General features: G+C 39.3%; 1 protein-coding gene across 1 annotated transcript in view; it reads left to right on the forward strand.

The window, feature by feature from the left end:
* Positions 1–27,495, forward strand: part of LOC124161595 (protein spaetzle 5) — a 117,626-nt gene that overhangs the window by 66,833 nt on the left and 23,298 nt on the right. Inside the window, exons 3-5 of the mRNA XM_046537978.1 lie at positions 20,266–20,355; positions 25,243–25,497; positions 26,201–26,434. Of these exons, the coding sequence (XP_046393934.1) occupies positions 20,266–20,355; positions 25,243–25,497; positions 26,201–26,434 (579 nt within the window). The remainder of the gene's footprint in view (positions 1–20,265; positions 20,356–25,242; positions 25,498–26,200; positions 26,435–27,495) is intronic.

A 27,495-nucleotide genomic window follows, 5' to 3' on the forward strand; every position in this document is an offset into this window, starting at 1 on the left:
GACGAGTCCTTTTCACTGAGAATATACTCAAGCATTCAGGCAGTGATTTCGGAGTGAATTATGGAGAACCGTTAATACGTTATATGGGATCTGCAAAGCGTGCATAATAAGAGAGAGGGCTCTGAAGGGAATAGGTCAAAAGCTGGGATGACCCTGCTACATAGGAAGGAACGATCACAAATTCAAAATTAAGTGGAAGAAAACGGACATTTTGAAGGGATCATTCCGGCATAGGGGAATAAGAATTGGAATGGCTTAACTTTTTTTAAATCTCCCCCACCGGTATGAAATTTTTTAAGAGCAAGCGTTCCTCGATAATTGGTTGATGCCATTGTGGTTTATTTAAGGTTCGTTGGAAATCGGCTTGTTTGGCTCAAATTTCATTTGGTATTCGCATTTGGGTATTTTTTGTGTCGAACAGGAGTGTTCTCTGTTCCTTTACTTTGCTATTTAGTAATAAGGCTTTTCGTTAATATTTTTTTAATTCTTACGTTAAAGCCACGCTATAGCTAACTAGTAGCAATATGTATTAATTGAGTAAAATCGCGACCGCTTGCAAATCCCTCTGTCCAGTGGTTCATTTTTTGTGCGGGACTGTAGTATGGCGAGGGTGAAGTAAGTATCCCGATAATATTTGTGCCACCCTCTTCGAGGAAATCGCTTTCCTCTCCTGATGGAGTTGAGTTTGAGTTGGACCGAATTCCGGCGACGGACACAATGACACGAGTCCCTCCTCCCACCGGAGCGAATTGCACGCAGGTATTGGCTGCCCGGAGTGTAATTTGCGGTGGTTCCAGCGATAGTTGAAGCCATGCGTGAGTAGGAGGATAAAAAAGGGCCGTTACCCGAAGAAATAGTTTAAGGCTTTACTTGGTGAAATTAATTTCATTTTAAATAAACAAACTTCTTAAATTTCACGTATATAAATCCTTACGACTGATTTGGTCACAGATTATATCGCTCGGCGACGGAACTGATCGTGTGAAATTAAATATGTGTAATTTATGGAGTTATTTTGTTTAATACGAGGGGGAAGAGGAAGATGAGGGCGATTTCGGTGACAACTGAGTTGAATAGTATATTTCAAAGGTATCAAATGAGGATTATCTGATGCGCCACAATTTCTGCGACGAGCATAAATTGCACTATAGGAAGGGAGGCTGCGAGTCATTCCTTTCCGACCTACGTCGTGCTGAAAACAAAAAGGCGCGTTTGAATTTCCCTCGTCGAATTTGACACAAAATAACATACCATGAGAGACGAAACCGATTTTGATGGCAAATAACTGTTTAGGATCGAACTTATTGCAAGGAATACAAGTGTAGTAGAATATGAGACATTGGTCAGACCAGTAGCCACTTATGTATGAGAAAGTGACGTGGACACCGTGGAGATCATATGAAAATGCTTTCGGGAGTATTCAAGCGGAAATGGGCTCAACGTCCTGCTCTCTAGAAGTGCTCTTCACAAAGAACTCGGGCAAGGATCGGGCAGTAAATGAAAAATATCTTTCACCACCTGGATTTGAACCCAGTTTCACGAAGTGGGAGGCAGAAGCGCTAGCCACCACACTAGCCCGAAACCGCTAGGCGTGAGAGTAGTGCGAGTAAGTTATGTCTTCCGTTTTTTTCAACTAAATTTGTTCGTGAAAATGGGTTCAGACGTGGAATAGCTGTTCATCTATGGATGGCATTCGGAAGATGGAAGGGAAGGATAAGTTAGGACGACAAAGAAATCACGTTAATTCGGCCTCGCAAGTGTGAATCAAGATAAAGTCTTATTTTTTCAATAATAAATGAAAAGTTTGTCCTCCATGAAGGTGAACTTCTTCGAAATTGATCGATTTCAGGCGACCGCCATTTTTACATGCAAGTTCCACATTTGCCTGGTTACTGTGACTTGTAAAAGGCCGACAGAGTGGCTCTTGGCCAGCTTTTATTTGACTTGGAAGCATCATTGCGAGTCTTCGTCGGGTGGGCAATTAGTGGAAGCTTTATTTGCTCCTCGTGATATTTGGGCGAAGCTGGAAGCTCCGTCTCCGTCTCGAGACAGTGTTGTTTGGTCGCGAGGTGAAAGCACGACACTTGTTGCATTCTTGCGGAGGGGCCATTTCCTGCCCGTGACCTTTAGCCCGAGAGTCGACGTCTGCTTCGCTCCGTCTGCGCTGCCGCCGCTTGCGTGCGCCTTCTCCAATTCAGACTCGCGGGCGTCGACAACAATCATAAGATCGGATTTACCCAACTCACCTCGATTCTCCTCTAATCTTTTAACACCTCACGATTTAACATCTCACGGTTTTATACTCCATCACATCCTTAACCTTCTCCACACATTTTATTCGCAGTTTTCCCATTCCATTCCTGTCAACTTTTGCCACGACGATTGCCTTCATTAAGTTCTATCACAGATAACTGATGTACCCTCTCGAACAATCCCCTTCCTGGGGGACCAGTCTATATGCAGAATATTTTACCCGAATAAATTCCGTCTTGTCATAATGCAAATATGAGTAGAGTAGTAGCGACTCTTCGAGATAATAATGCGATGGTTTTCCCTTGCCTTCCACATCGCAGCACTTCAGTCGTTAAAGTAAGTCTTACCACGCCCGCAGTGAAATGAGTGTCGCTGTACTGACCACCGTGATCTCCACCTTCACACAAATGAAGAACAGCTGCTGCGGCTGCTGCCCTCTCTCCCGGCCGATGAGAGAATTTATTATTGGTGACCTCCAATCACCAAGTCACGGCGTCTCCACTGCTTTCGTTATTATTTAAATGGCGTGCCTTAATAAGGATAGACCACTACCCCCTTAGAAAACTGTCGATTTGTGTCCTAGTATACTTATTTGACAAGTGAACACGCTCCTCTCTCAGCTAAACTTGATTCCTTGCGGAATATCTTCCATTAAATAATAATAATAAATTATTTTATCAATACCCCAAAGAATTCGTAGAGAATAGAGCCTTGATAGCATACTAAGGGAAGTAATTTTAGGTAGAAACGACCTGTGACGGGACTTCCGTCGTTAACAATAAAGTTATGCTCTCTAATAAGCATAATGACGAACGGTATTTGTAAACAAAAATAAAGATCATTTTATGTTAAAACCACACGAAAAAATCCTCTACGCTTTGTCGTGTCAACAACCAAGACTGAGTATTTTTCAAAATGGAAGTATTGCTCTTCAATGCAAGGATATGAATCCGGAAATCCATTTTATTTGCGAAGACCTATGATTAAGAAACGTCGCGTGTTTAATGTAAGGTTAGGTTTAGGCAAAGAAATAGAGGATTCGTTGGAAGGAGGAAGGATGGTTGCGCAATGTGAACCCGGTATTCCCAATTCTAATGAAAATGCGTCGTTAAACTTAATAAATAAATGAAAAAAGGCTGATTTATGGAGAACATTAGCGATGAATTGATGGAAGTCATCACTTAGCGTGTGATTAAAATTTATCATTAAATGATTACAAAAAGTCATTAAATGTGGCATAAGTTTATCGAGATTGCAGTGCCTCGAATCATGAAAGTAGAAAGTTCTAGGTTGAAAAATGAATAAAATTAGCTGCTAACGAAAAGAAAAATATGAATATGTCATGAGCATGTAACACTCTAGAAATGAAAATGTAAATGAGAGTTGTTGCCATTGTTGTAGTGACTGATATAATATAGAGATGTACTTGTGTGTGCTGAGCAGCTGTTTCTCTTTCAATTTAAGAAGATTTCAACTGTTAACCGATGGTGGCAGCAGGATCATTGGCGAAAAGGTGATCTGGAGCAAACGGCCGGCCGACGACTGGCATTTGTTTTTAGTTACAATTTAGCGATGGCCGCGATAATTGAAGTCTTTCAGCAGGTAAAATGCGTTGATGTGTTGGCCAGTAGCATTTGAATAGGGTGCTAAATCGTTCGCTTGATGGAAAAAGGAAAAAAATAATGAGGAACGTTGATGTAAATAGTGTTAGAATTAGGAAATGAGTGAAAATTTATGTGTGTTAAACAGGTCCACAAGCACAACTGAAATGAATTATCCTTTACTAATATGTCGTCAATTTAATTAACGTTTGGATCCAAACTACTCAGGAGAGCCCTCAGTAAAAGCATTTGCACTGTTGAAATAAAGATTATATACGAATCATCTAATATTTGATCCTTTCAAATTCTCACGCAGAAAAACAAATTGTTCCACATGCTCAGACAGCAGGCTTTGACGTCTCCATGTTATAGTGTTACCGCCTGCGGAAAATTGTCTTTCTCAGCAAACTTGTGTGGCTGGACGAGTACTTTCTTGCCAAAAATGTAATATTTGAGAAAATTGGGAATCTTTATTGAAAGTTACATCAGCGACATTTATGGATCTTGTATCCTCATGTAATTTAAGTGCATAAAGATAACGAACTATAAAACTTAGTTTAAAGTATACCGGGACTAGCCACGGTGAAAACTTATACGGGAGTCACCCGCAATGCTTAATCGTGCGAAAGATCCTCAGAAAAAAATCATCCCGGTCAAGTCGGATGATTTTTTCTCTGTGGATCTTTATAAAACTCAGCTTTAGGATTACGGCCCAAAAATTTTCTTTATTTCTTACTTTGTTAAATCAACCAAAGAATCTCTTTTTTATAAGTTCAAGAGGGCTACTAAACTCAATAAAGGAATAAACAAAAATTAATATCGGACGTACGCGGTACTAAAAAATTCTAAAAGATTGCACCCACTTGTGGCGTCAAACACGGGGAAAACCGGCATTGTCCGCTAAAACATAAAATTTGCAATTTATCCATACAAACCTTAACCACTTTGGCGTATTCTCTCGGTATTAAAGTAAATAAATTATGATGGGGTATTAAAGTATTGCAAAGAAAAGTATGAGCGATACAGCGGTCCACTCCGATTAGGTACGCCGCTGGGACGGAAGTCGGTCGGCCGCCGCGGCTGACGAAAAGTTATTCGGCGCCCACGTCGACTGCTATAGTGGTCGACTGCTAACAATAAGTATACAACAAGCTGAATCTCCTATTGCCAAGGCATTAGAGCGACTTATCGACTTTCAAATAGATATTGTTGCATGAGTTTCACGATAGCGCCTCCCGTCGGCAGATTTCTAAACATAGTGGCTTCGACAGCTCTGTAACCGAAGCTACTCCACTCGATACTCGTAATACTACTCGAAGCATTCGAGTCGAGTACCAACGACTCGACTCGAATATTCGGGTTCTCGCACATCCCTATGCTCCATACTAGTAAAACCGATGGAAAACCTCATCAGCCACCGTCAGCTTCAATATCATATCAAATTAAACATTCCGTGCAAACCAGGTTCGGAGTGAACGTGATGTATGATAGGTACCCATCGTACGGTCCTCGAAACTTCACGCGAATGCCATTCAAACTTAACACTAGACGGTGAAATGTATTTCGATCAACATTAACTAATGAGAGCAATCATTGGAAACATTTCATAATAATAAATATTGATAAAATTAACCTCTATCTTGCCGAACGCCGTCAAAAAACACAATGGCGGGACGTACTCACGTTAAAATGAAGGATTCTTAATAAAAGAAGATCAAATCCAAGTCTTGGCAACTTCGTCGTGTGTTTCCACGTGCAGAAGCTGCAGTCAATTAAATAAATCGTGATAACACAGGTCTTCAAAAAAATATTTTTTGTAAATTGTTTGAAATTTGATAACTGATTTTTGTGTACTTTCCAGCGCTGATTTCAAAAATGCAATCCATTTTTCCCTATCACGTCAGGTTTTCTCACAAAGTACGGAGTATGTTTGCGTGTAGTAACAAAATGTAAGCAATTTTTTCACATTTTTTCCAACGCTATAAAATTTTAGTTTATTTATATGTCATGTTATAAACTGCATTTATAGTACACTTCTATTTCTCTTACAGCTCACAAGTCCATATAATAACGCTTTCGCTTTCTGTCGAAGCTTCTCTTACTGCTTGTCCGGCTGTGGACTCGTTGAGGATCATCTCTTTTTATCATCCAGCTGTAGTTCGCTGCCATGTTGACGTACCATCTTCCTTGATATCTTCTTTCCATTTCTTTGATGTCTTGATGGAATCTTTCACCCTGCTCTTCACTTACATCACCAAAGTTTGCAGGGAAGTAGTCAAGATGTGATTTGAGAAAACGAACTTTAATGCCCATGTTACAGCCAAGCTTCTTAAAGCTGTTGAGCATGTCTGCGACGATTGTTTTGTAGTTTGGATCTGTTTTGTTTCTCAGGAAACCAGTAACAACTAATTTAAAAGATTTTTATGCTGCCTTTCCTTTTTTTCCATTTTGGCCACAAAGTTGGGATCTGTCATTAGTGTTCTAATGTCTGGTACGACAAAGATGCCTTCCTTTACCCTTACCTCGGATAAACCAAGAAACTGTCCACAAATATACATCTGAAGCACTTCCCTTCTTTTGGCAAAGCCTTAACAAATTGTTTCATCAGCCCCAACTTAATGTGAAGTGGTGGAAGTAACAATTTTTTGGGATCCTCAAGCCTTTCCTCTCAACATTTCTAACCCCTACCTGTGACCTTTTTCTCCAAGGGCTAAGCTTTTTTCATGTATTATTTCTTTCTGTCTCTAGTGACATTCATCGAGAAAGTCTCCCATTCACAGAGAAAGCAAGGGAACTTTGTATGGTCACTTTGTTGACCAAGCAGCATTGAAATCACTTTTAAATCACCACAGTGCCCATTTGTGGTCTGAATAGCAGAGTTTGTGTAAAACCACTTCAAAGTTTTCGTAACATTCTTTTAAGAGAACAGAGTGTCCAACTGGTATAGAAGCATACCTATTGCCATTGAGTAGAAGTTCTGCTTTAAGGCTTCTTTTTGAAGAATCAATAAAAAGTATCTACTCATCAGGAGCATATTCTATTTTGAAACGTGTCATAACTCCAGAAACATCACTGCAAAACACCAGGTCATCTTCTTGAGAGAAGTAAGATACCAACTCTTTTTCCCAAAATCGATATCGAGAAAAGGATGTACCCGAAGTCAAAATATGTTTATCTTTCAATCTAGATCTTAAAATCTCTGCTGATTCTTTAGAAAGGCCTACGTCTCTAACTAAATCGTTCAGTTTAGATTGTGAGAATGGAATGGGATCGGTTGTGCCAGGATCACAGCAATCGTTTTCTTCTTCACTATATCGTTGCTGAGCCTATGACTCGTGATCATCATGTATATCATCCAAAGAATCTAGAGGCGAGGGTATAGGTACTTCAGGTCCATGAGGAACAGAGCGAATGGCTAATTGAATGTTAGGGTAAGAAATATACTTTTTGTTTCTCAAATTGAAACCTCGTACGTCGCAATAACAAAAACAGCAGTCATCACTATGATTTCTGGGCTCCCTCCAAACTATTGGTATTCCGAAACGTAAGGACTACTTTTTACCTCGAAACTATTGCCTCAGTTCTTCAACACACACCGAACAAACTTTGTGTGTGGCCCTAGACTTATCTTGATTACCTATCTTTATACCAAAGTAGACGAAATATACTTTTTCAACAAAATCGGAAACATTTCTTGGCTGCATTTCAACGGTATAGTTACCACAAAAGTAGCAGAAGCCATCTGGCGAGTTTATACATCCTCTGGTAGCCATTGTGTGAGGCGCCATGAGTCAGCATGTGGAAAGGGGAGGGGGGACGGCAAGGACCAATGCTGACATGAAAATACTGCTGTTTTCTCCTAATTAATCTTTATTTTACGTACATCTATTATAAAAACGGCTAAATAACAGTTTATGGAGATCCTAAAAACCGAAATTCAAACTCACTGGAGTGCTGATATATGTATAAAAATATCGAAAAAAGCTAAAACTAGATCAGCAATTTGTGAAATAACTGTGCGTGATGAAGCTTTTTCATTATTTTTCCCGAGATCAGCGTTGAAAACACTATTAAAAAATCACTTATTAAATTTGAAACAATTTTTATGTTGCAGACCTGTGTAATTTATGAACATAATTACTCTTGTAATTTTCTACACTTTCATGAAGCTTTGAATGACGTGAGTTACGACGGATAACCGTCATTCTCGAGGTGGGATCCCGATAACGACGGTTATCTGGTGAAACCTAAGGTGGTGTGAGTTTAGTTTGATTTAAGAGTGGAAAATTAAAAGGTGTGCTCTTCTATCGATACGCTTGAAAAATTCCACCATATTGAACTTCAAGCCTATTGTTTGAGTTGTGTCGTGCTGAAAGCCTTAAGTGGTCATTCTATGGGGAAATAAATATTTTTCGAGAAATAACAGGGTCTTTGGAAGGGAGACTTGTGTGGTTCTGAACGCATAGGTACCTCATAGGACTGTACCTCCCCCCTCCCTCTTCCACAATGGCCTCGCGGCTGTTTTCTTCCTCGCCGTTTGCCCGTGTTCTGATTTATTTGTCTTCATCGTGGTCATTTACCATTTTATTATGCCCTTCACTCGTCCGTCATGCCTCGAACAATAAGTAAGCCTGGCTTTCCCTCATCTCCTTCTAATATCGCCCACCCTCAACTTCTCTCCCCCTCCCCTTCGTACCATTGGCTCCCTAAATTACCGTCTGGGACGAATCAAAGGTAATTTTGAAAGTTAATTGTCACCATATGTATATACATTCATGGTTTATCTATCTGGACGTGTTATGTTACAGTAAATAAAAACTTCCCGGCAATTTCCCACTAAAAATTTTATTCACACGTCCGGTTTCGATACATTTCGTATTATCTTATGTTTAATTGACGATAATGCAAAAAGAGGTGGTAATTTTGAATTGACTGCATGCTGAAATTCCACATGAATCCAATCTCAACATGTGCTATGGTATTTTTCCGTCCTAACGGTTCCTCAACTCAAAAATTAGTTAACCATAATTGATTGGATGAATTATAAATGATGGAGTGGCCCTGAAAATATTTTATACCGAAACGTTGACAGTTTCAATAATCAAAATTCAGTCATTTACCAAACCTCTAGAAAGATCCATAATAACTTCGTGTATGTAGTTGCTTTGGAATGATATGAAAAGCGTAAAAATTCCATTTGAGGGGTTTAAATTTCCTTTCGAAGAAGGTAATGAACTCGGCGAAGAGCTTCAATTTTGGTGTAGTACGTTTCGTTGCTTACATTATGGATGTATGTAATTGCCAAATAAGTAAATTGCGAGAAAAAACTATCTACTCTAGAATGCGCATGTAATAAAGACAGCATTATTATTATTGATGCATTAAAAGAAACAATTGCTGAAAGAGACTAAACCTACTTTAATTTTCAAACACTACTGTAAGATATGAGATGGGTTTGAACCCAAATAAGTGCATTAAATTCAACCAAAACATCATGAATCAAATCGAACATTTTGGAAGCAACGTACGCACCAGCACCTCGATTATGTAAATGTGACAGCGACGACGGCGATAGATGACCATCACGTTCTCCTATCACGTTCCGCTGTATCACGCGATCATGTAAGCCACCGCCATCGCGCGTATCATACAGGTACGAGCGCGTGAGGTTGGTATCATTGAGAAATCTGAAGAGCCAATTAAATCCTTCGACACATCTCTGTCCGAGAATACGTCGTCTGCGGAGAGTTTGAAATAACAATAACAAACAACTAAAACATAAAATGGAGGCAGTTCAAAGCTAAGTACTTCGCTTCGCCAATAGATAATATTATAATTAAGTACTCGTATTATGGTAAAGTTATGGGGAAAGTGTAGTATTACTTTTCGATGTGTGATAACGTAATCTATTATGCTAATGCTCGCCGGGAGATGCTGAAAATTATTTGCTATATCGTAGAGAATGATCGAAAAGTCGTGACCTTGGATTGAAACTAAGTAATGTTGAAATGATAATGGAAGTGTAATCGCGCTAGCGATTTGAATGTAAGTAGTTAATAGTTGATTTATGATGAATAAAAATCGAAAATGAGTTTAACGATGTTAATATGTTGGAGAACGTACTTGGCAAATGTTGATAATTTAACTTCGATATAAAGTAATTGGAATGGCCAAAAGTTTGTTCGCACGATTCGAAGGTTTACGAAAGTAGAAGTGCCGGTACGTAGATAACTATCGATATTTGTATTATTTTCATTTCAAATACCGATCATAATTTAATTTATCTATTTAACTATTTTCTATTCTATTATTTAACCTACTGACTCGCGAAAAATAATTTTTCATATTCAGTTATGGCCCGTGGTGACTGGATGAATATCCATAGTTCATTATTTAATTACCGCTACTGAGCTGGGCTCTTCTTCTTCTGGGCTATTTAAGGTTTGAAACGTAAAGATATACATTTGCTTGGTTGAGGTTTATGAATAGCATTTGTGAGGTATATCTAAAAATAATGTTATTGAAAACTTGGACCGGATGTATGATGGAAATCTCTCGGGTTGGAAATCAAATGTTTAATAGTTAGATCAGACGATTACTTTTCATTCATTCGGTTTCAATATGCTTCTCGAAGCATTTGTTAGCACAATTTAAAAATTGGTTCATTTTACATTTCTTAACAGCATAAGTTTATAGGTTTTCTAGGTACAACTGTCTTGTTATGACTATCCATTAAGCGAGGAATCCCTGCGCGCGGTGCATTTCCAAAAAGTAGTCCCGACTTGTGATACGTAATAATGAGCTTATTTCACATCCGATTTGTAAAATATTAGCATCACTGTGTTTGGAATTAAATTACAAACATTTTGAATATCCAAACTATCACTTTTTATCGAAAATTAATTTTCCGTTTTTTAGTTAGTCGTACGGGTACCTACTATTACTAAGTTAGTTAGTTACTAATTAGTGAATTAGTTTTCACGAATTAAGTCGTACTATTTTCATGGATCATCACTGTTTAAGTGACTTTTAATTTTAATGTCACTATAAATCTGCAAACGAAAGCAAATGCGAGAACCGAGGAGTAAGAAATACGATTAGGTAGTTGAAGGTAGAAAAGTTGAGTCTTGTCGTCAGCGTAACCGAGAAATAAATGAATTAAAATATGTAGATGATGGCATGTACACACTTTTAATCTAGCTCATAAGCCATTCCATGGCTTTTTTCCCTGCTCAGTATACGCTGTAGAGGGGCTCACCCTAACGAATAAGGTATGTCTGAGAACACATAGAACAAAATGACGTCACAGCCTTGAGAATATGGCCGACTGGTGTTTCATCGCATCAATAATTTATATCTAATTATAATTAATATCTCACTTAAAAAGTACCTCTCTATTCTTAGACTCGGAATTTAGCCTAATTGAGGTATAATTTTTTTTTAAGATCACTTCCCAAAAACGTGCACATACTCTATTGGGATACGGCAAAAGTTTAATTTTCGACTTTTCAGCATTTTCCACCATTTTCAACGTTTGAATGCATAAATTTTAATATTTCTACCGCAGCATTTCCTCAATGAATATTGGCAAGGATCTGCTCTGTATAACCTAAACATTGAATATGAGAGCTATTATGTAAATGGCACATTGTTTACTGCTGTCTTGGTCTTCACTGCATATTTCATTCACCTCTTCCAGTTTTCGATTCGATGTTTTAATGCTAGTATTATCTTCTTATCTTCATCTGCTTGCTCAAATCTTATTTTTCGTGGTTCTGATTTTCAGCTGACATTGGAACATCGTTATTCTCGAAATTGCTAGACCCTTCTTCAAATCCTTCCTCCTCCCTGCTAGCTGTGTCATCATAAATCATGATAGCATGATAATTATTCCATGGATTTTCACTCCTTTCATTGCATTCACGAATATTTCGAGATAATAGAGTTCAAAATTCGGTCTCGTCTTCTGTTGTCAACTACCGCGCGTTTTAATGGGTTTACGAAAGTTGCCACTCGCTTCGCTGGTGGGCAGAGCGATCCGAGTGTCACGGGATAATAAGTTGTGATTTGGGCCAATGACCGAAATTTGCAATTGCGATGGTGTTATCCACCTAATTCATAACTTTTCGTAGCTGTTCCTCGCGTTTGTAAACTGTAGATATGTGTACAGCAAATTGTGGGAATATAAAATGGATCGCTCTCATTTCAGCGCTGCAGATATTTTTGAAAATCGATTAGAATGGGCCCAACAACAAATATAAAGCTTCAACGGGATGCACTCTCCATGTACATGTGTAGTGCCTCCCCTTGATTGCATTTATCTGGCTTTCTCCAAGTTTTTTCTCCGATTGGGGGGGAGGCCGCCTCATTCCATATGTGTCGTCATCTACATGTTCCGAAACCACCTTTCCCATCGATTGGGAGATTGCACGGACATGTCTCATCGCATGCAGTGGAATCACAGCGGGTCCCGCCGCGCTTCTTTTGTTTCCGCCGTTTTGTCGAGGCGGTGGAGAAAGTCTTGTCTCAAGGTGCGGCTCCCGCCAATCACTCCGCACCATGCTGTCCCATTTGACGATCCCATTCACGTGTCGCCCGTAGTTAGACTGCGCTGCGCAGCCCATCTCGTGACCTTCATCTGTTTATCGGCCGATTCGCGGCACGCGCGGAGAAAGTCGACATTGGAGACACGACCGCCCTCTACCTTTCTCTCTGTCGTGGCGGCGATTTTAATTCGAGGAAGAGGGGCGCGTCTTCGGGTCGCTTGGACTAAAAAGACGCCGTCGGGACGGACGAAACTTGCCTTGTGCAGATTTTGGCGGACGGAAGTTTGCAGAAACGGCGACAGAGGCGCTGTGACTTTTCAGTTTCCCAATAAATCGTTTTCTCTGATAGAAAATTTAACTTTCTTTGTCTTTAAATGATATTCAAGACTTGAAGGTTGGAAGAAAATGCAACCACAACATTCTATAATTTTATTTCTCATTATTTATATTATTTGTATTTGTATTAAGTTTTTTCATAATATATGGGAAATCAAGGATAATGGTAAAATTAACCTAGTTTTAATCTCTTATTTCGAGAATATGAAGCGCGGTATTGTTCTGCGTTGTCGTGTTTTCATATTGAAAAGTAAACAGATGAATGCGTTGCCACGTTACCTTGCTCCGTGCGCCAGGCCTTAGATAACATGCATCATTAGAGAAAGTCAAACTTGGCTCAAGTGCCGCCACTCCATTTGTCTTTTGATTCTTTATATTGATCCATTGTGAAAATAAACTTTGGGGGGATAAGCAGTACGACAAAGTTTGTGCCGCCATTATCTGAATATGCGAGAAAATCGGGTTCCTTCCTGGGGGCGGATTGTTTTAACTTTATTTTGGCCAGACGAGGGAAAGTCGACCACCTTCCATTGTCTTCTCCTTTTCACCGTGCCAGTCAGTTTTTAATGTGGACCGAGTGCAAAAGAAGGCGTTGCGATCGATGAAAAAACTGGTGCAGGAAGACGCGTGCGAGTAAGTTTCGGCACTATAGTTGAATGAAACTTTTCAAGAGCATTCAAATAACATTATATAGTGCGTCTCTAACCACGTGATCAGCGCCAGTTACAGTCGGAGCAGTCAAGCTGCGAATCGTTCATCGTAAGACCCGGAATCGCAATAAACATGAAAAGAAAATAGATCGATGGAAGGGAAAGATGAGTTACGAGGAAAAAAATATTTCTATGTAATTGATTTTCTCGTGATTTAAAAATTAAATAACGCCTGAGCTACTACCCACTTTTAGTGAGTTTGCGACGTCATTAGATATTTAGTTCTTCAACTAATCCAGGCTGAAGCGCTCAATTAAACAATTAATGCCTAGCAATAGAGTAAATAACAAGCAACCACGGAATACCGATGCGCAAGACCGAGAAGTAGGTGAGAAGCGACTACTCGCTGTGCAAGAGTTCGTTGCGTCATCAACTTTTCTGCTGAAGGGACAGTCGATTTCTTACCGCGAATTTTTCAAAAAGTCGGCGATGGATCGAAAAAAACTGAACATACTGGTCGGTTTATTTTTTTAATCCCATCGAGTCCCATACGTTTCCCATATTTTATGAAAAGAATATTCGACTCTTTCATGGGCGTGTATTGACGTTTGAATGCAAAATAAGATCACCGAAAACATGGACCCTTCAATGTATTTTTCAAAGTTGAAGAGCCGACAGTAGGACGATTACATTTTCATTTAGGAACCGACTGGCGTGATTTGATTTAAATTTGAGGATTAACTTCCATACTGCTCAAAAGCCCATGTACACAAAAAATTGCCTTTAGAAGGAATAGAATATGCGATGTTATCGTCTGCAATTGGGCGTATTTTATTAGCCCTACTTTATGAATCGGAGGTTTCTTACGTCCTAAACATCATAAATTTATCGCTGAACGGCATACTGCCTGGCATATGACAGTCAAGGTACCCGTCCCTGGAAAACAATGGCTATGCAGACCATCGATTCTGCATTTGCTCCTCCTCGGAACTACAGCAGTTATTCCGAATAGGAAAATGAGTTTTAGCTGCAGAGGTGTCCTTTAAACTGTAAATAGACCATCTTAAATAGGCAATCCTAAGCAGCTAACTACGAGGATACGTTAATGTCCAATTCAGAGATTATCATACGCACAATAAAAAAAACTGGCGCAAAAATAATTACTAAAAGCTTTACAGAATGGCACACATTAAGATAAGATTGAGACTAAATGGTCATTATGAAATGTTAAATAAGCAATAGCTGAAATTTGAAAGCGTTTTGAATGCCTATATGAGTGAAGTTGACGGTGGAAAATTTTCATACTGAGGCCAAAATAAATTTAATTATAAATAGCATATTTCATTTGTGAAACTGGTCGAAATTATTTGATCGCCCTCATTTCATCTTGATATGTTTTAATAATCCTTGAAAGAGTCATACATATGGACCTAAAAATTAATGCCATTCCTTTATTTTTTTGAACTGTTGTGTGGCTTTTGCCGTTCACTTAAAGAAACTTCAGTCGTGCTCTGATAATTAAGTAGCGATTTATTTTCGTAAATTTTCAAGGGAATTCCTCTCTTAAATCTGTTGAGTCAACCCTTTCCAAATATCTCCCTCGGATCTTTCCACTCCGCCTCTCACTCCCAATCGGCCCAACTGACAATTCAAGGACATGAAGGACAAGTTCAAAATTTGCTTCAAAGAATGGGTGCCAAAATGAACAGAATCAAGATTCAAAACTTCAAGCGATATTTTTATTTCTAAGAGAGCATCTTATGCTGTGATGATAAATTTAACGCAAATTATGGAGTGAGAAACTCTTCAAATATTACGGTCGAAATAGTCACGAGGCTACCTTGAGTTATTATTTCTGCCTTTTGTGTCCTCTTTCTGGGCGATAAACTGATATTTATCCCTGCATATTAATTATCATTTGTTCCATCTCCAAAGGAGTGGAAATGGGGTAATATTAATCATTTTTCAGCGGAATAAAATACGTGGTCCGTGGGGACTTATGTCAAATAACTAACCATGAGTTGCTCCCGTTTACGTCAGTAATTGCATAGATGTAATACCTCCCCTGGTAGCCACTCATCTTCCTCACGTCTTTCTCCGGTCCTCCTGTAGGATGGTTTCCTGTAATTTTTTATTGCCTAAATCGAAAGATTATTACTCCTGGAGTACGTATTTCACGCTTTTAGATTTTTTAATGACGATATCTATTTTTCGCGATTAAAGGAAAAGTGAAAATTTTTAAGCGCGCGAAAACGCGACGGCTAAGTATGAATGCCGGGAAAACTCCGTGTGACGTCGTTCTGGTTCCCGCTGCTGCAAGTGAGGTGACCTTGTGGCGAGGCTCTGAACGCTGATACGACTATATGTTCTGATACGATATATACGATATATATGCTAGCAGTTAGCAGAGTACCATGCTAGCTGGTAGCGCTTGGCTTAAATAAGGATTATTAATACCTTATCAAACGAAGAAAACTTTCCGACCTAAGCTAGTTTTAATAGGTGATTATTAAGACATGTTTCCCCGAGCTCTGTGCCTCATGCATGCATTGGTTATCTTAGACGATGTAAATCTCCTATCTACTCGTATAGAAACTAGGTCCCTGTGACGTCGGGTGGAGTGGCATCGCATGGGTGCCAATCTGGCCTTCCTCAAATGAGGATAAAATTGACCATTGCCATTCGTCTAAACCGGTATTTCTAAAACCAAGTAATTTGTATATTATGAATACACTAATGGTGGGTAACGAATCGCACGTAATGCCTTCGGTTTTCTTTGATGAAGGAAACTACCCCATTGGTCCACGAGGGGGCTGTGGGGGTGGGGCTTCAGCACCTCATTTTAGCTTTTCCCTACTGGCGACTACCCGTAATACATCCGCTTAGAAGATCTCCAGCAGAAGGGAATATATATTCTGACACTCGATTTTTTGATACGTCGTCTGATTTCATAATTTCTGTAACCGGCCAACTAAAACCATACCGAATATTTAGTTTCATCAGGATTAACCGATATTCTGCAATCGCTTTTTTAAGGAAATGTATGGTTTTCGCTATGACTTCGGATTGACAAAATGCAATGCAAGCGCCCTCCGATGAAATTTTCTGGGTGCGTGCCTGGTGCAGGCGCTGTGCTCGCTTGGGTCCTGTTCGGTCCGTCGGGGATTTGCGCTGTAAATTACTCCCGGGAGAGAATCTCAACACCTCTCTCCAGAGCGATAGATCGATGAGAAGAAGCATCATCTGCAGCACGGGGCACTACGGATCGTGAGATTTCAGTACGTAACGGCAAAGTCAGTGACGTCATGGCAAAATTAGCAGTGCCGGAATGCACTTTCATTGACTTTTTTTAGAAGTGAAATATTACTCTTTGTGTTTTGTTTATTACAAGTTATTATTTTCATTTTTATTTTATTCTTTTGTTTTGGTTACGAATGTATATATGTATTAGTAATGTTGAGGCAACCAAATTGATGAAAGTGACATCTGACTGCTATGTCTTTTGTTAACCAGTACCATAACGGCGTTCTGGCACCGTGACACCACTGGGCAACGTTCATAGATGGCGTTAGCGTGGAGCGTGGTGAAATATGCGCGAAAAGCAGAGTGAAACCTGGGAGCGCGATGTGTCGCGTTATTTTTTTATGCGCTTCACAACCGTATTTTGTTATTTCTAACCGTGATTCGTGGCATCTGACACCACGGAGTGAAAATAAGGTCGATATATTGCAGTTGAATGGAGAAGTAAACTCCGGAAATTACGTCGCTGATACTAACAGGAAACGATTTAACTCGATTTCAATACCTGGTATGCAGCACATGGCTGTGCTAGTTCTGCTGAAACATTATAGATGGCGTCCATTCCTCGCTATTTACTCCTTTGAAGCTGAGAAGCTTTTTTTTTCGTTAATCCTAACCAATAGTTAATGTTATTTTTTCTATAACTCGGAGTTTACTGTGTCCTAATGCAGACAGGGCAACTTCCGTTCGTTCTTTTTCTCATATGTACTTTCTTCTTCATATCGGACAGTGGCGAAACTAGCACTTGTCTTGGCTTGGGGTGAGGGGCGGGATGGATCAGAGTGAATGACGAAGACTTGTTTCTTCTCTTTTGAAATTCTTTTTGTTTTTCTTATGAATTCGAGTGATAAACAGCGGATATCGAAAAAATGTTTACGCAAAATTAAAATCGTAATTCAATGGCAACTCGACATCGGAATAGCGTAAAGCAAGGCCTGGTTGTGTTTATAATGAAAACCTGTTAAAATTCGTCAAATAAACAACTAGTTCGAATAAATTAGATCGACCAAATTAGAAGAAAGACATTTTAATTACTGTAATTCAAACGAGAAGAACTCTTATGATGCGATTATTATTTATGATCGAGTGGTTTAGTTTCGTCCCTCATCCAAAGGCGGTGTCGCCACTACGCTATCGAGAACGCTGGTGCAATATATGCAGTATTGTATTTGGAGGTGGCCACCGATAGCCACCGTCATTTGCGCCATCTGGAAAGCGTGGAGAAGGGAGGGCGGAGGGAAACCCGGCGTCGGCATTAGCCTGCACGCCCCATGGCACCGACGCGCAGTGGGGCCAAACCCCACTTTAAGTGGACAGAAGTCCAAAAATGAAAGTTTGAAATTGGGTTTTTTAAATATTAGGTTGGGTAATAGGATGTTTGAACTGCATAACAGTGTATTTCATGGGTTGGTATGTGTGCACCTTCGCGTAGAAATAAGTGCCAAAGTGAGAGAAAAGCGAAGCACTGGTCCCGGAGTCGCAGACGCCTAAATGGACGGTCGATTTTAAACTATGTTTACAGTACACTGGCGCTTTTGATTTTATTTTTTTAACTTGCAGTCAATTGGAATAAGTATGGAAAATATAAATTTGCTTTTACTATTTATATTTTGGAGAAAATAGCCGTGGAGAAATTAATTATCATGAATGGAACGTCGTTGATTTTTCACGATGAAAAGTTTTATTTAATTAGAGAAAAGTTATATAATCGGACGGAATCGTAACGTGATTATTAGATACATAATTAATTGAAGAATGAGCTAAATAATTTTAAAGAAATCAACTGCCATCGAGTTGCAAAAAGAGTTTTATGATAAAAGATAAGCTACCCATGACAAGCCGAAAGGGAATCCATCCGGCCGCTATGGCCGCATAACAACGGGTAAACTATAATATAAACAGTGTCCATTAAGATATTATTATTTTGTAATAAATCAAATTTGCATGCATTATATATTTTGTCTACTCATAGATACAAGCGGTGAAGTTTTCTACACAAGGGCTGAGATTTTTGAAATGTAGAGAGGTCATTCCCGAGGCTCCCACCCTGTCGTGAATGGAGCGCCCGAAAAGGTTATTCCAGTTCAACTGAGGTGTACTTATTCGATTCCGGAATGCCAATTTAGTACTTTTTCACTCTCTACGCGCAATAAACCATATTCTATTGTATTTTATTTTTGAAAGTTAAAACTACCTATTCAATGCAGTATTTTATTTCTTTGTGTATTGGAAAGTGGTACATGCAAACTTATAGATATGAGTCCAAGTCCAAGTATATTTCTCGTTGTTATTTTCCGCAGTTCCCAGCTTTGCAGCTGTCTCTTGGGTGCAAACTTAAGAGCAAATCTTTCTTTTTCTATTAAGCATGAAGGTTTTTTCAAAAATATTGCTAAAATAATTTTGCAAATTTTATATCAGATTTTTTCTGACCATTAGGATTATTGACGTGAACTTTTATTTTTATTATTTCAAATTTTCATATGTAATCTATTTTTACAACTGATCAAGTTACTTTTAAAATTCTTAAAGTATTAAAATTGAAAAAATCAAAAAATCGAAAATATTGAAAACTTAATATTGGATTTCACTAAAGCGGTTTCTAAAACATATATATGAATATTTTAGGGTTGTTAGTAAAAGTTTTTGACTTTTGTCCGTCTAATGTGGGGTTTGGCCCCACTGTGCGACGGGTCGAGTGCTGTAGTAACAAGTGGCCTCCATGCACTAAGCACTCAAATCGGGGATGGGGCAGTCTCCGAAAAATCTCCGCCGCCGGAATTTGAACCTTGATCCCCTGAGTGGGAAGCGACCCACTCTACCCACCACACCACTTTCCGTGAATTTACACAAAATTCCGTGTCGCAAATGAACGCCGCCCTAAGTGCAGTTTCGTGCCGGAACGAAAGAGTGAGGTACCTATTGCAGTTTTAGAATCCTAAGGTTGGTGTCACTGCAGCCTTCCATTTCTCCCACCTAAATACCTTCACTTCGACCCCTTCATGGTCTCCTTCCACGCCTTCTGTTTTGTTCTAACCCACGGGACTCCAAGTTATTTAGAAGGCTTAATCTTAGGATTATTATTATTCGTCAACTTTTTCCACCAATGTTTCGCTGTTCATTCACGTTAAGTGCTAAGCAGCACAACATCGCAGTGAAACAATATTAATGAAATCACTCAAGTAATTATGTCGTAAAACTGTACTGAAAAGGTTTATGCGTAATTTAAGTTTTCGCTCAAATTTTTTTGGTGACTAACAATAAGTAACAAAATACATAGCGAAATTAAAACCCTAATATTAGGCCAATATCAAACAATTTTTATGCATGCTTCATATTTTTTTAAGTTGCCTATTAATTATGGTCTGAAGACCAAACCCATCCATTTCAGATGTATAGTTAAAGTGGTCAAAAATACCAAATAGTCCTTCAAACGCGTACCATTGCGCATTCAAACTATTCGTATACTATACTAAATACTTACGTTGTCATTTGTTTGCTGGACCATTTCGCTTCGATTTCGATTCCTTTCTCGAGAGAGCAGATAGTCTACTATAAAGTTCCTTTTGTTTTTCGTTCCAGCCACCTGATTCAGTATCTGATCGAGAGATGGGGCTATGACTACTCCTCCCTCCTGACCGACGAGTCCCGCATGGAATTCAAGACGCCCAGGTAAACAGTGCTTCTTCTTTTTTTATACTTTTTACCCTATATTTGTCTGTTTAAATCTCATATTGTGTGGCACATACTATTTCGGTGCTCCTGATTTTAGGTATCGGGGCTCAGCCTTCTTCTCCAATGCCTTCCCTACCGTTGTGATACCGACACCAAACCCTCTGCAATATATCTTCAGATTTTAATCTCGGGCCCTAACTCAACACGACCGTACACGAGTCTTCTCCGTTTCGATGGAAAAAAGAAATGCACTTGGGGACTTCTGCATTCGCTGATGATCTTTTCACATGGATCTTTTCTGTACAATTTTGGATGTAATACTTTATCTATTAAATGAAATTTTATTATAAGGAGTACACTGGGAATAAATGAAGAGTAAAAAGGAATATCATGTTGTTTTTGTCCAACATTTCATTTATCACTGGGAGGATCATCATCGTTCAAGCCATGTTCCCATCAGTTCATTTGGGGTTTTTCTATCCGATCAATAAATGTAGTGGAAGTGCGTGGAAGCTTTGCCTCATAGAATAGCTTTGCATACCACGAAGAATAAAACACGTGACAATCATGAAATCTTCCCGGTTTGGCCTTTAGGTAAGACTTGTAAAGGTCAAATTTTTACAGAATTAAGGCCGGTTTGTTTGCTGTGAATTAACATCTTGAGTCGGATCCTTAACGCAAAATTGGCTTCATAGCCATGGAGCGCGCATTGGTTATCTATCGCTCTTCCGAAGACTTAAAGAAAGCTGTCTCACGCATTAAAAGAAAACTGTCAAATTGGCCCTTTCCTTAGCAGCTAAAAATGTATTTTCCGAAGATTATTCCTCCAATTCATATTTAATATTATTATTTTTCAATTCCAAGATGTCATCTTCCGTGGATCTTGGGGTACAATGACAAAAAACACGTGAGAAAAGCTCTGAGCGAAATGACTGCAGCAAATTCAAGCCAATTTAAAATCGAATTAAACTTAAGACTGCTTTCTATTTAGAAATGAGCCATTTATCATGCGCTGAGAGCACTGAGCGTGAGATTCCAATCTCCATAAGTATGTCGACGGAAGCGTTCTTATGAAAAATATCTGGAAATTAGCGTGGGCTTCGGTCGATTTAGAATGAACGGGAAAAATGGAGTTTAAAGCTTAGGAACACGCAGCGGCGGATTCGCTTCATTGTGTTTCATTCACTTTTCAGCCGTGCGTTGCAGATTCGAACTGTGAATAATAAAAGAGGGCATCGTGGGATGCAAAATAACCTGTGGACTTGACAAGTAAACTAACAATCCAGTGTAAGTCCAGTCCATGCTATTTTTTCCATAAATGCCCCTACGTCTCGAGCTTCTTTTGGTGTTCACTTTCAATTTATCTCTAATTTTTTCCACAGCCTTTGCTCTGATTTTTCCGTTAATTCACCCACTTCCTTTGTGCCCTAATTTTGTGAACGCTACAATTGGCCTTCGGCTATTGATCATCACACGAAGAGTGCTCCCTTCGATTCATTAGCCGTCATTTGTTTCTCCTGACCGCTCTCGACTCCTCCGTCATCATCTTTTGCGTTGAGAGTGATTAGCCCTCAGGTTCTCCATTGAAAAGTTGCCCTTTGAAAGCTTAAGTTGGAGAGTGTTTTCCAAATCTTATTCGCCGAGTTAAGAAAGAGGTTTTCCTTTATTTTTACCGGAATTATTGTTAAAGTTGTTGGGCAACCTTTTCTTAGCAATGAGAAGTCGGAGAGACACGTTTACCGTTCATCGTTGTCTCAGCATTTCAAATTCATCTCATTGTGTGCGTGTGACTGTATGATGATGATAATAATAATAACTGGGACTTTCCTCGGCAGCTCACAATCAGCGCAAAAAGGTAATATTCTCAATCAAACCCTATACGATTCCTTTCTAATTGGAATTATGCATAGAGGCCTTTGTAATTAATTAAAAAGGTACCTATATGCAGGGACTTCGTGCAGTTATACAAATACTGATAAGAATCTCATTCAACTCTAAGTTTGTACATACGGTGAAATTTTATCGAATCCATAGATAAAGGTTATAACTATGTTAGTTGTATAGATACAATTTTTTTACACTACTTGTTAATTACAAGACAATAAATACAGCTTGAAATTGATTTTTAAAATCTGGTGTAGTTGCATTAATTTCGTGCTAAAGGTGACGTCGTGGAACTTTGGCATTGACTAATTCAAAACATCCCTTCATCACGTTTTATGAGCTATTTTATTTCATTGCTCCCATGTATTGCTATATCCTCTGAACGTGTATAAGGCAAATGAGCGGATTAGTCTTTTAAAAAATCACCGCCTCATATTTACACTCTCCATAGAGCTAAATTGCCAATTACCGAGCCTTCGCTAGCCACTAGATGAGTTGCTTTTTTGGCTGAAATTAAGTGTCATATGTATGAAAGAATGGCTTGCTCTCACTACGTGCAGCAAATTTGTACCATTTGAAAAATCAATGTAAAATTAACAGGTTGATGGATGGGTAAAAAAATTGAGCATCGAAGTCAGCATTTGAAGTTTTGATATCTCGCTTTCTATCGGCGTTTACGTCCCATTTGTTTTTTTTATTAATTTTCAAATTTCTCAACTTAAGAGCATGGTACAGTCTTTATTGTAGTCAAATTTCAAAATTACTTTGCATAATAGATATTAATGGAAGTATCCTTACATTTTGTTGAATTATTCATTGAGTTATTACATTTTGTTGAATTATTGTTCTGCCTGAGCCCCACCATGTCTGATTTTTTGCAGATTTTAATTAGGGTCCGAGTTACAGAGCTAATAGCATTAAACTCCACATTTAATTTGCATGAGAGTTTATAGTGAGGTTAGGCGTTCAGTTAGTGAAAAATATATTGAGAAATTGCTATCGAGTTTCCAGCCGGTTTGATGTGTCCCTAGGCTCCCAACGTTTGCTTCTCATTTCCTTGAAGATGATACCCGAGTCGAGTGCTGAAACGTTTAATATTATGGAAACATTAACCCGGCTAGAAATCCAACGGCAGTTCATGAATCTAATAATAATATTATTTGACAACCCCTTAAGTTTTTTTTATTCCCACAACAGTAGGTATGAAGATTGAAGCTTTGGATGACGCCAGAGGCTTTTGTCTGTTGGTGGGACATCCTTCAAAAGTTATCGTAATATTCTACTGAATATAAAATAATAAAATATCTTCTTGATTAAATTTTGTTACATGATAAATATACAATTATTGTATGGAGAAAAAAAACAAAGGAAAAGAAATGTAATTTACGCAATTAAAAGAAGGAATGTGGTTTGCGAAAGTAACTCGATGAAATATCCACTAACATGTTTTTGCCAGTAAATAGCCGGAGCTTCGCCTGATTTTGAAAGGTATAATCCTTTGATTATTTTTTGCAAACAGTTTAAAATTTATGGCTTAAAGTGAAAGAAGCTATTTTTAAATAAATTTAAATTTGGTCTGGACAATGCATGTGAAGTATTATTTGTAGATAGTATTGTCTAAAACTTTTTTTGCCAAATTCAATACGTAGGATAGGATAACCGTTGTAACTTGTAATTGTATAAGTTCCTTTAGGGCAGTATCTACAATCTGGCAAATATAGGGGAAAAAAGTGAACAGCGAACTGCTCCGGTTATAGTACGAGCAATTTCTTTTAGTTCAGTATGTGAACGTTTCAGTAAATTTTTAAATGTACTGCCCCAACTCAATATACCATAATTTACCTTAGAATATACAAAATCATAATAAATCTTTTCCATTTAACTCAAGATACTTATTTCGAATTCACTATACTCTTAACCATAGGCGGATCTAGGGGGGAACGTGTCCCCTCCCCCCCCAGACCCTTAAAAAATATGCAAGAATTTTAATACGGTCTCATTATCATTGTGTTCGTTTTGTAATACGAGGTATCCTTGTGCCCCCCAGAACAAAATCCTGGATCCGCCCCTGCTCTTAACTACCAAACATAAGTAATTGGGAAGTAAGATAGGACAAGATGTTATTCATACTGCAAAACAATAAAAAATAATGCTAGAGAATATACGAAGATACAACCACGCACTCGCCCAGTTTGGCATCTATAGGGAAAGGAAGTGAACAGCGAACTGATCTGGCTTTGGTTTGAGCGATTGCTTTTAGAGTTGTATCTTCACGTTTGCGTGAACTTTTAAATGCCATTCGACGGAGAAGCACCAAGCTATATTTGTGTCAAAAATACTTTTTCCGCCTTTTTTCTCGTTAGTTGCTCATTTATAATCGCTGGTTTACTGAATCAGTTGTGCATTTTAAAATCGCAAGTGTCTAGTTGATTGATATGCAGAATTTGGGAGTAACTGAGAAAATATAGCCGAGTTAACGGTAACGGTTACATTTCATTTGCTTCTTACTTGGAACGGTCGCATTTTTTAAATGCAACTACTGCTTGTAATCAACTCATTGCTTTCTCAAGGTAATTTTTACTCGTCGCCACATAACTTACCGGGACACGTAGTTCCAAAAGGTCGCCCATTGCTGCAGATTCACCCACTAAGTATGAATTATTGAAGGTAATACTTACAGTAATGATCAAAGTAATCACAAAATGCTAATACGGCTTTAAGTTTGTCGGTTCTCCCCTTCCGGCAAAATCAGCTTTGTAGATTGACCAACTCTTCGTATTGCAGTTTAACGGACTCTTCGTATTGTGGCGTACTGGCTTTGATTTCAAAAAGTTGCGGTAATAAACTGTAACAACACTTGCAACTGAAAGTTGTTCCTCTTTGAAATTGTGATTGACTTCAAATTTGTACGAGTAATTGCAATTGGGCCCTGTTGCATTTGCTTCGTCCGTCTGTGTTGGCTGGTCGCATGTAGTGACTCAATTGTTTCTCCGCGTGCAGGCCTCCGGCTCCGTATCCGTCCTATCACCACCACCACAGTCCGCCGTCCGCCGTCCCCACCTACTACTACCCGCCACCAGCTCCGCACCACTACGATGCCTCGCACCACACCACCGCACCCTTCAACGCGAGCACCACTTTCGCGGGATACCCGGACCGCAGGTACAAGCTGGACCCGCCGCACCTCGTGGGTCCCTTGGTGTACACGGCCGTCGTCCCCGCGCCCTACACCCCCTCCGGAGACTGGTGGACCAGGTGAGTGCTTTCAACCGCGATAGAGCCCCCTTTCCGGGAATAACGGGGGCAAGGGTTCTAGAAGTGTTGATGGTGGTAAATACGAGTGACCGCAGAGAACACGGGAGGGCGCTAAGCGCAACCCATGCAAGTCGGTGGAGGATCGATGGAGCTGCTGAATAATCACTTGAGGCTGCTGCACTTCTCCTTTCATGAAACTTAATTAATTTGATTTCAATCACCTACGTGCGAAAGACCCACAGAGAAAAAATCATCCCCCTTGACCGGGATTCGAACCCGGATCCCCCGATTTCCGGTACTGTCCACAAATATCCACAGGAAAGAATGACACCTCGGTAGCTTAGCTGGCTAAAACACTCGACCGGAGATCGTGGTATCCGGGTTCGAATCCCGGTCAAGGCGGATGATTTTTTTCTCTGTGGATCTTTCGCACGATTTTGCATTGCGGGTGACTCCCGTAAAAGTTATCACCGCGGCTAGTCCCGGTATACTTTAAACCAATTCAATCGCCTTATTTATTTATGAAATCGGAAATTAGTATGGTAAAAAGTGGGCACTTACGTTTAACTGTTTTATTTAAATGTCGATTGCGGTGAAGTTTGAAAAACAAAGGGATCCGTTTTCTTTGCCGTCTTTCCATTCTTCGCCTCCTTCCATCTATCTATCTATTATCTTTCCGTTCTTCGCCTAATCTCATCCGCAGGTTCTCAAGATCGGTGGACGTGCAGCCTAAATCGGGAGAGGGTGAGGAAGAGAAGAAGTCTTCGAGGCCGAAGCGGCAGTCTGCATCGGCCAACACGCAGAAGCTGTGTCCAACGAACGCGCAGTTCATAATGCCCAAGGCGGCAATGAACAACCGAGGCAACTGGATGTATGTGGTCAACCTGAATGAAGTGAGCGACAGATACACGCAGCTGGTGCGGAGCGAAACGTGCGTGTAAGTAGACCACGAAATGCAATGCTCATTATTATTAATTAAATTCAGCACTTAACGAGAAATCGGTATTGTAATAATTATATGTATTACTGCACCAAGAATCCTTATTGGCTAGAGGTTCGATTACATTGTGGAATTAAATTAAGGTAGCCAATTAGAACAGCTTGTGTTATGGCTACCATCCTGTACAAACAGGTTATGCTCACAAAGAACCCTTGGGAGAATTAATTCTTATTATAAGTACAACAATCTAAGGAAAACATCCTCCTTACTCAGTTTATTGAACAACCAAGACCGCTTATTTAACATAGTTGAAGAATGCATTTTGAAAGCCTGACATGATTCCAGTAACAGTGTATACATTTTCGGCCCTATAAATATTTATCATCCCATAATTACATTGGGGTGCAAATGAATAAAATGCACCCTTGCTGTTCGCCATCTACCATTTTTTAACAGATGTAGCAGCAATTTTTACCCATATGCTCAATGGCAGTTTAGTTTTCTTACCTGTATCCGTTTTCTTGGTTGAGTCTTCGTCGTGTTTTTTTACGGACTGTAGGTACTTCTTCATTCCACACAATTTCAATGTCACTTTTCATCCACATGATTCACGGTTTGATTAACAAAGCACGATGAAAAGCGCATGAAACAAATGACTTCGACACTGCGCTTACTTTCCGTCGATTCTAAATCGATCAAACCAAATGCCAATGTCATTTCGCCACTTTCTCTGCTTTGAATGCTGGCTTTGACGTATAGGCACTGGAACATCTTGCCAATTGCTCCCTGCGCTAAATGCATTGCTCATTTTTCCGTAACTCTTTGGCCTTAAGAGGTGAATTATTATATTTGAAAAGACGAGATCAACGATAGACGAAATGAGGAATCAAATGGCGGTAGAATAACGGAGGCAAAGAGGCCATTCCACAATAATGAGAAACTAACGATAGGAGGAAATTTAACTTCCTTCCATTTACTATGCATCGGGCACACTTTGACTGCTTCAAGGAATCCAGATACGGCACAACGTTTGAATATTTTATTCAAGGGCCTCAAAA

The sequence above is a fragment of the Ischnura elegans genome, chromosome 6 (assembly GCF_921293095.1).
Source record: "Ischnura elegans chromosome 6, ioIscEleg1.1, whole genome shotgun sequence".
NCBI lineage: Eukaryota > Metazoa > Arthropoda > Insecta > Odonata > Coenagrionidae > Ischnura > Ischnura elegans.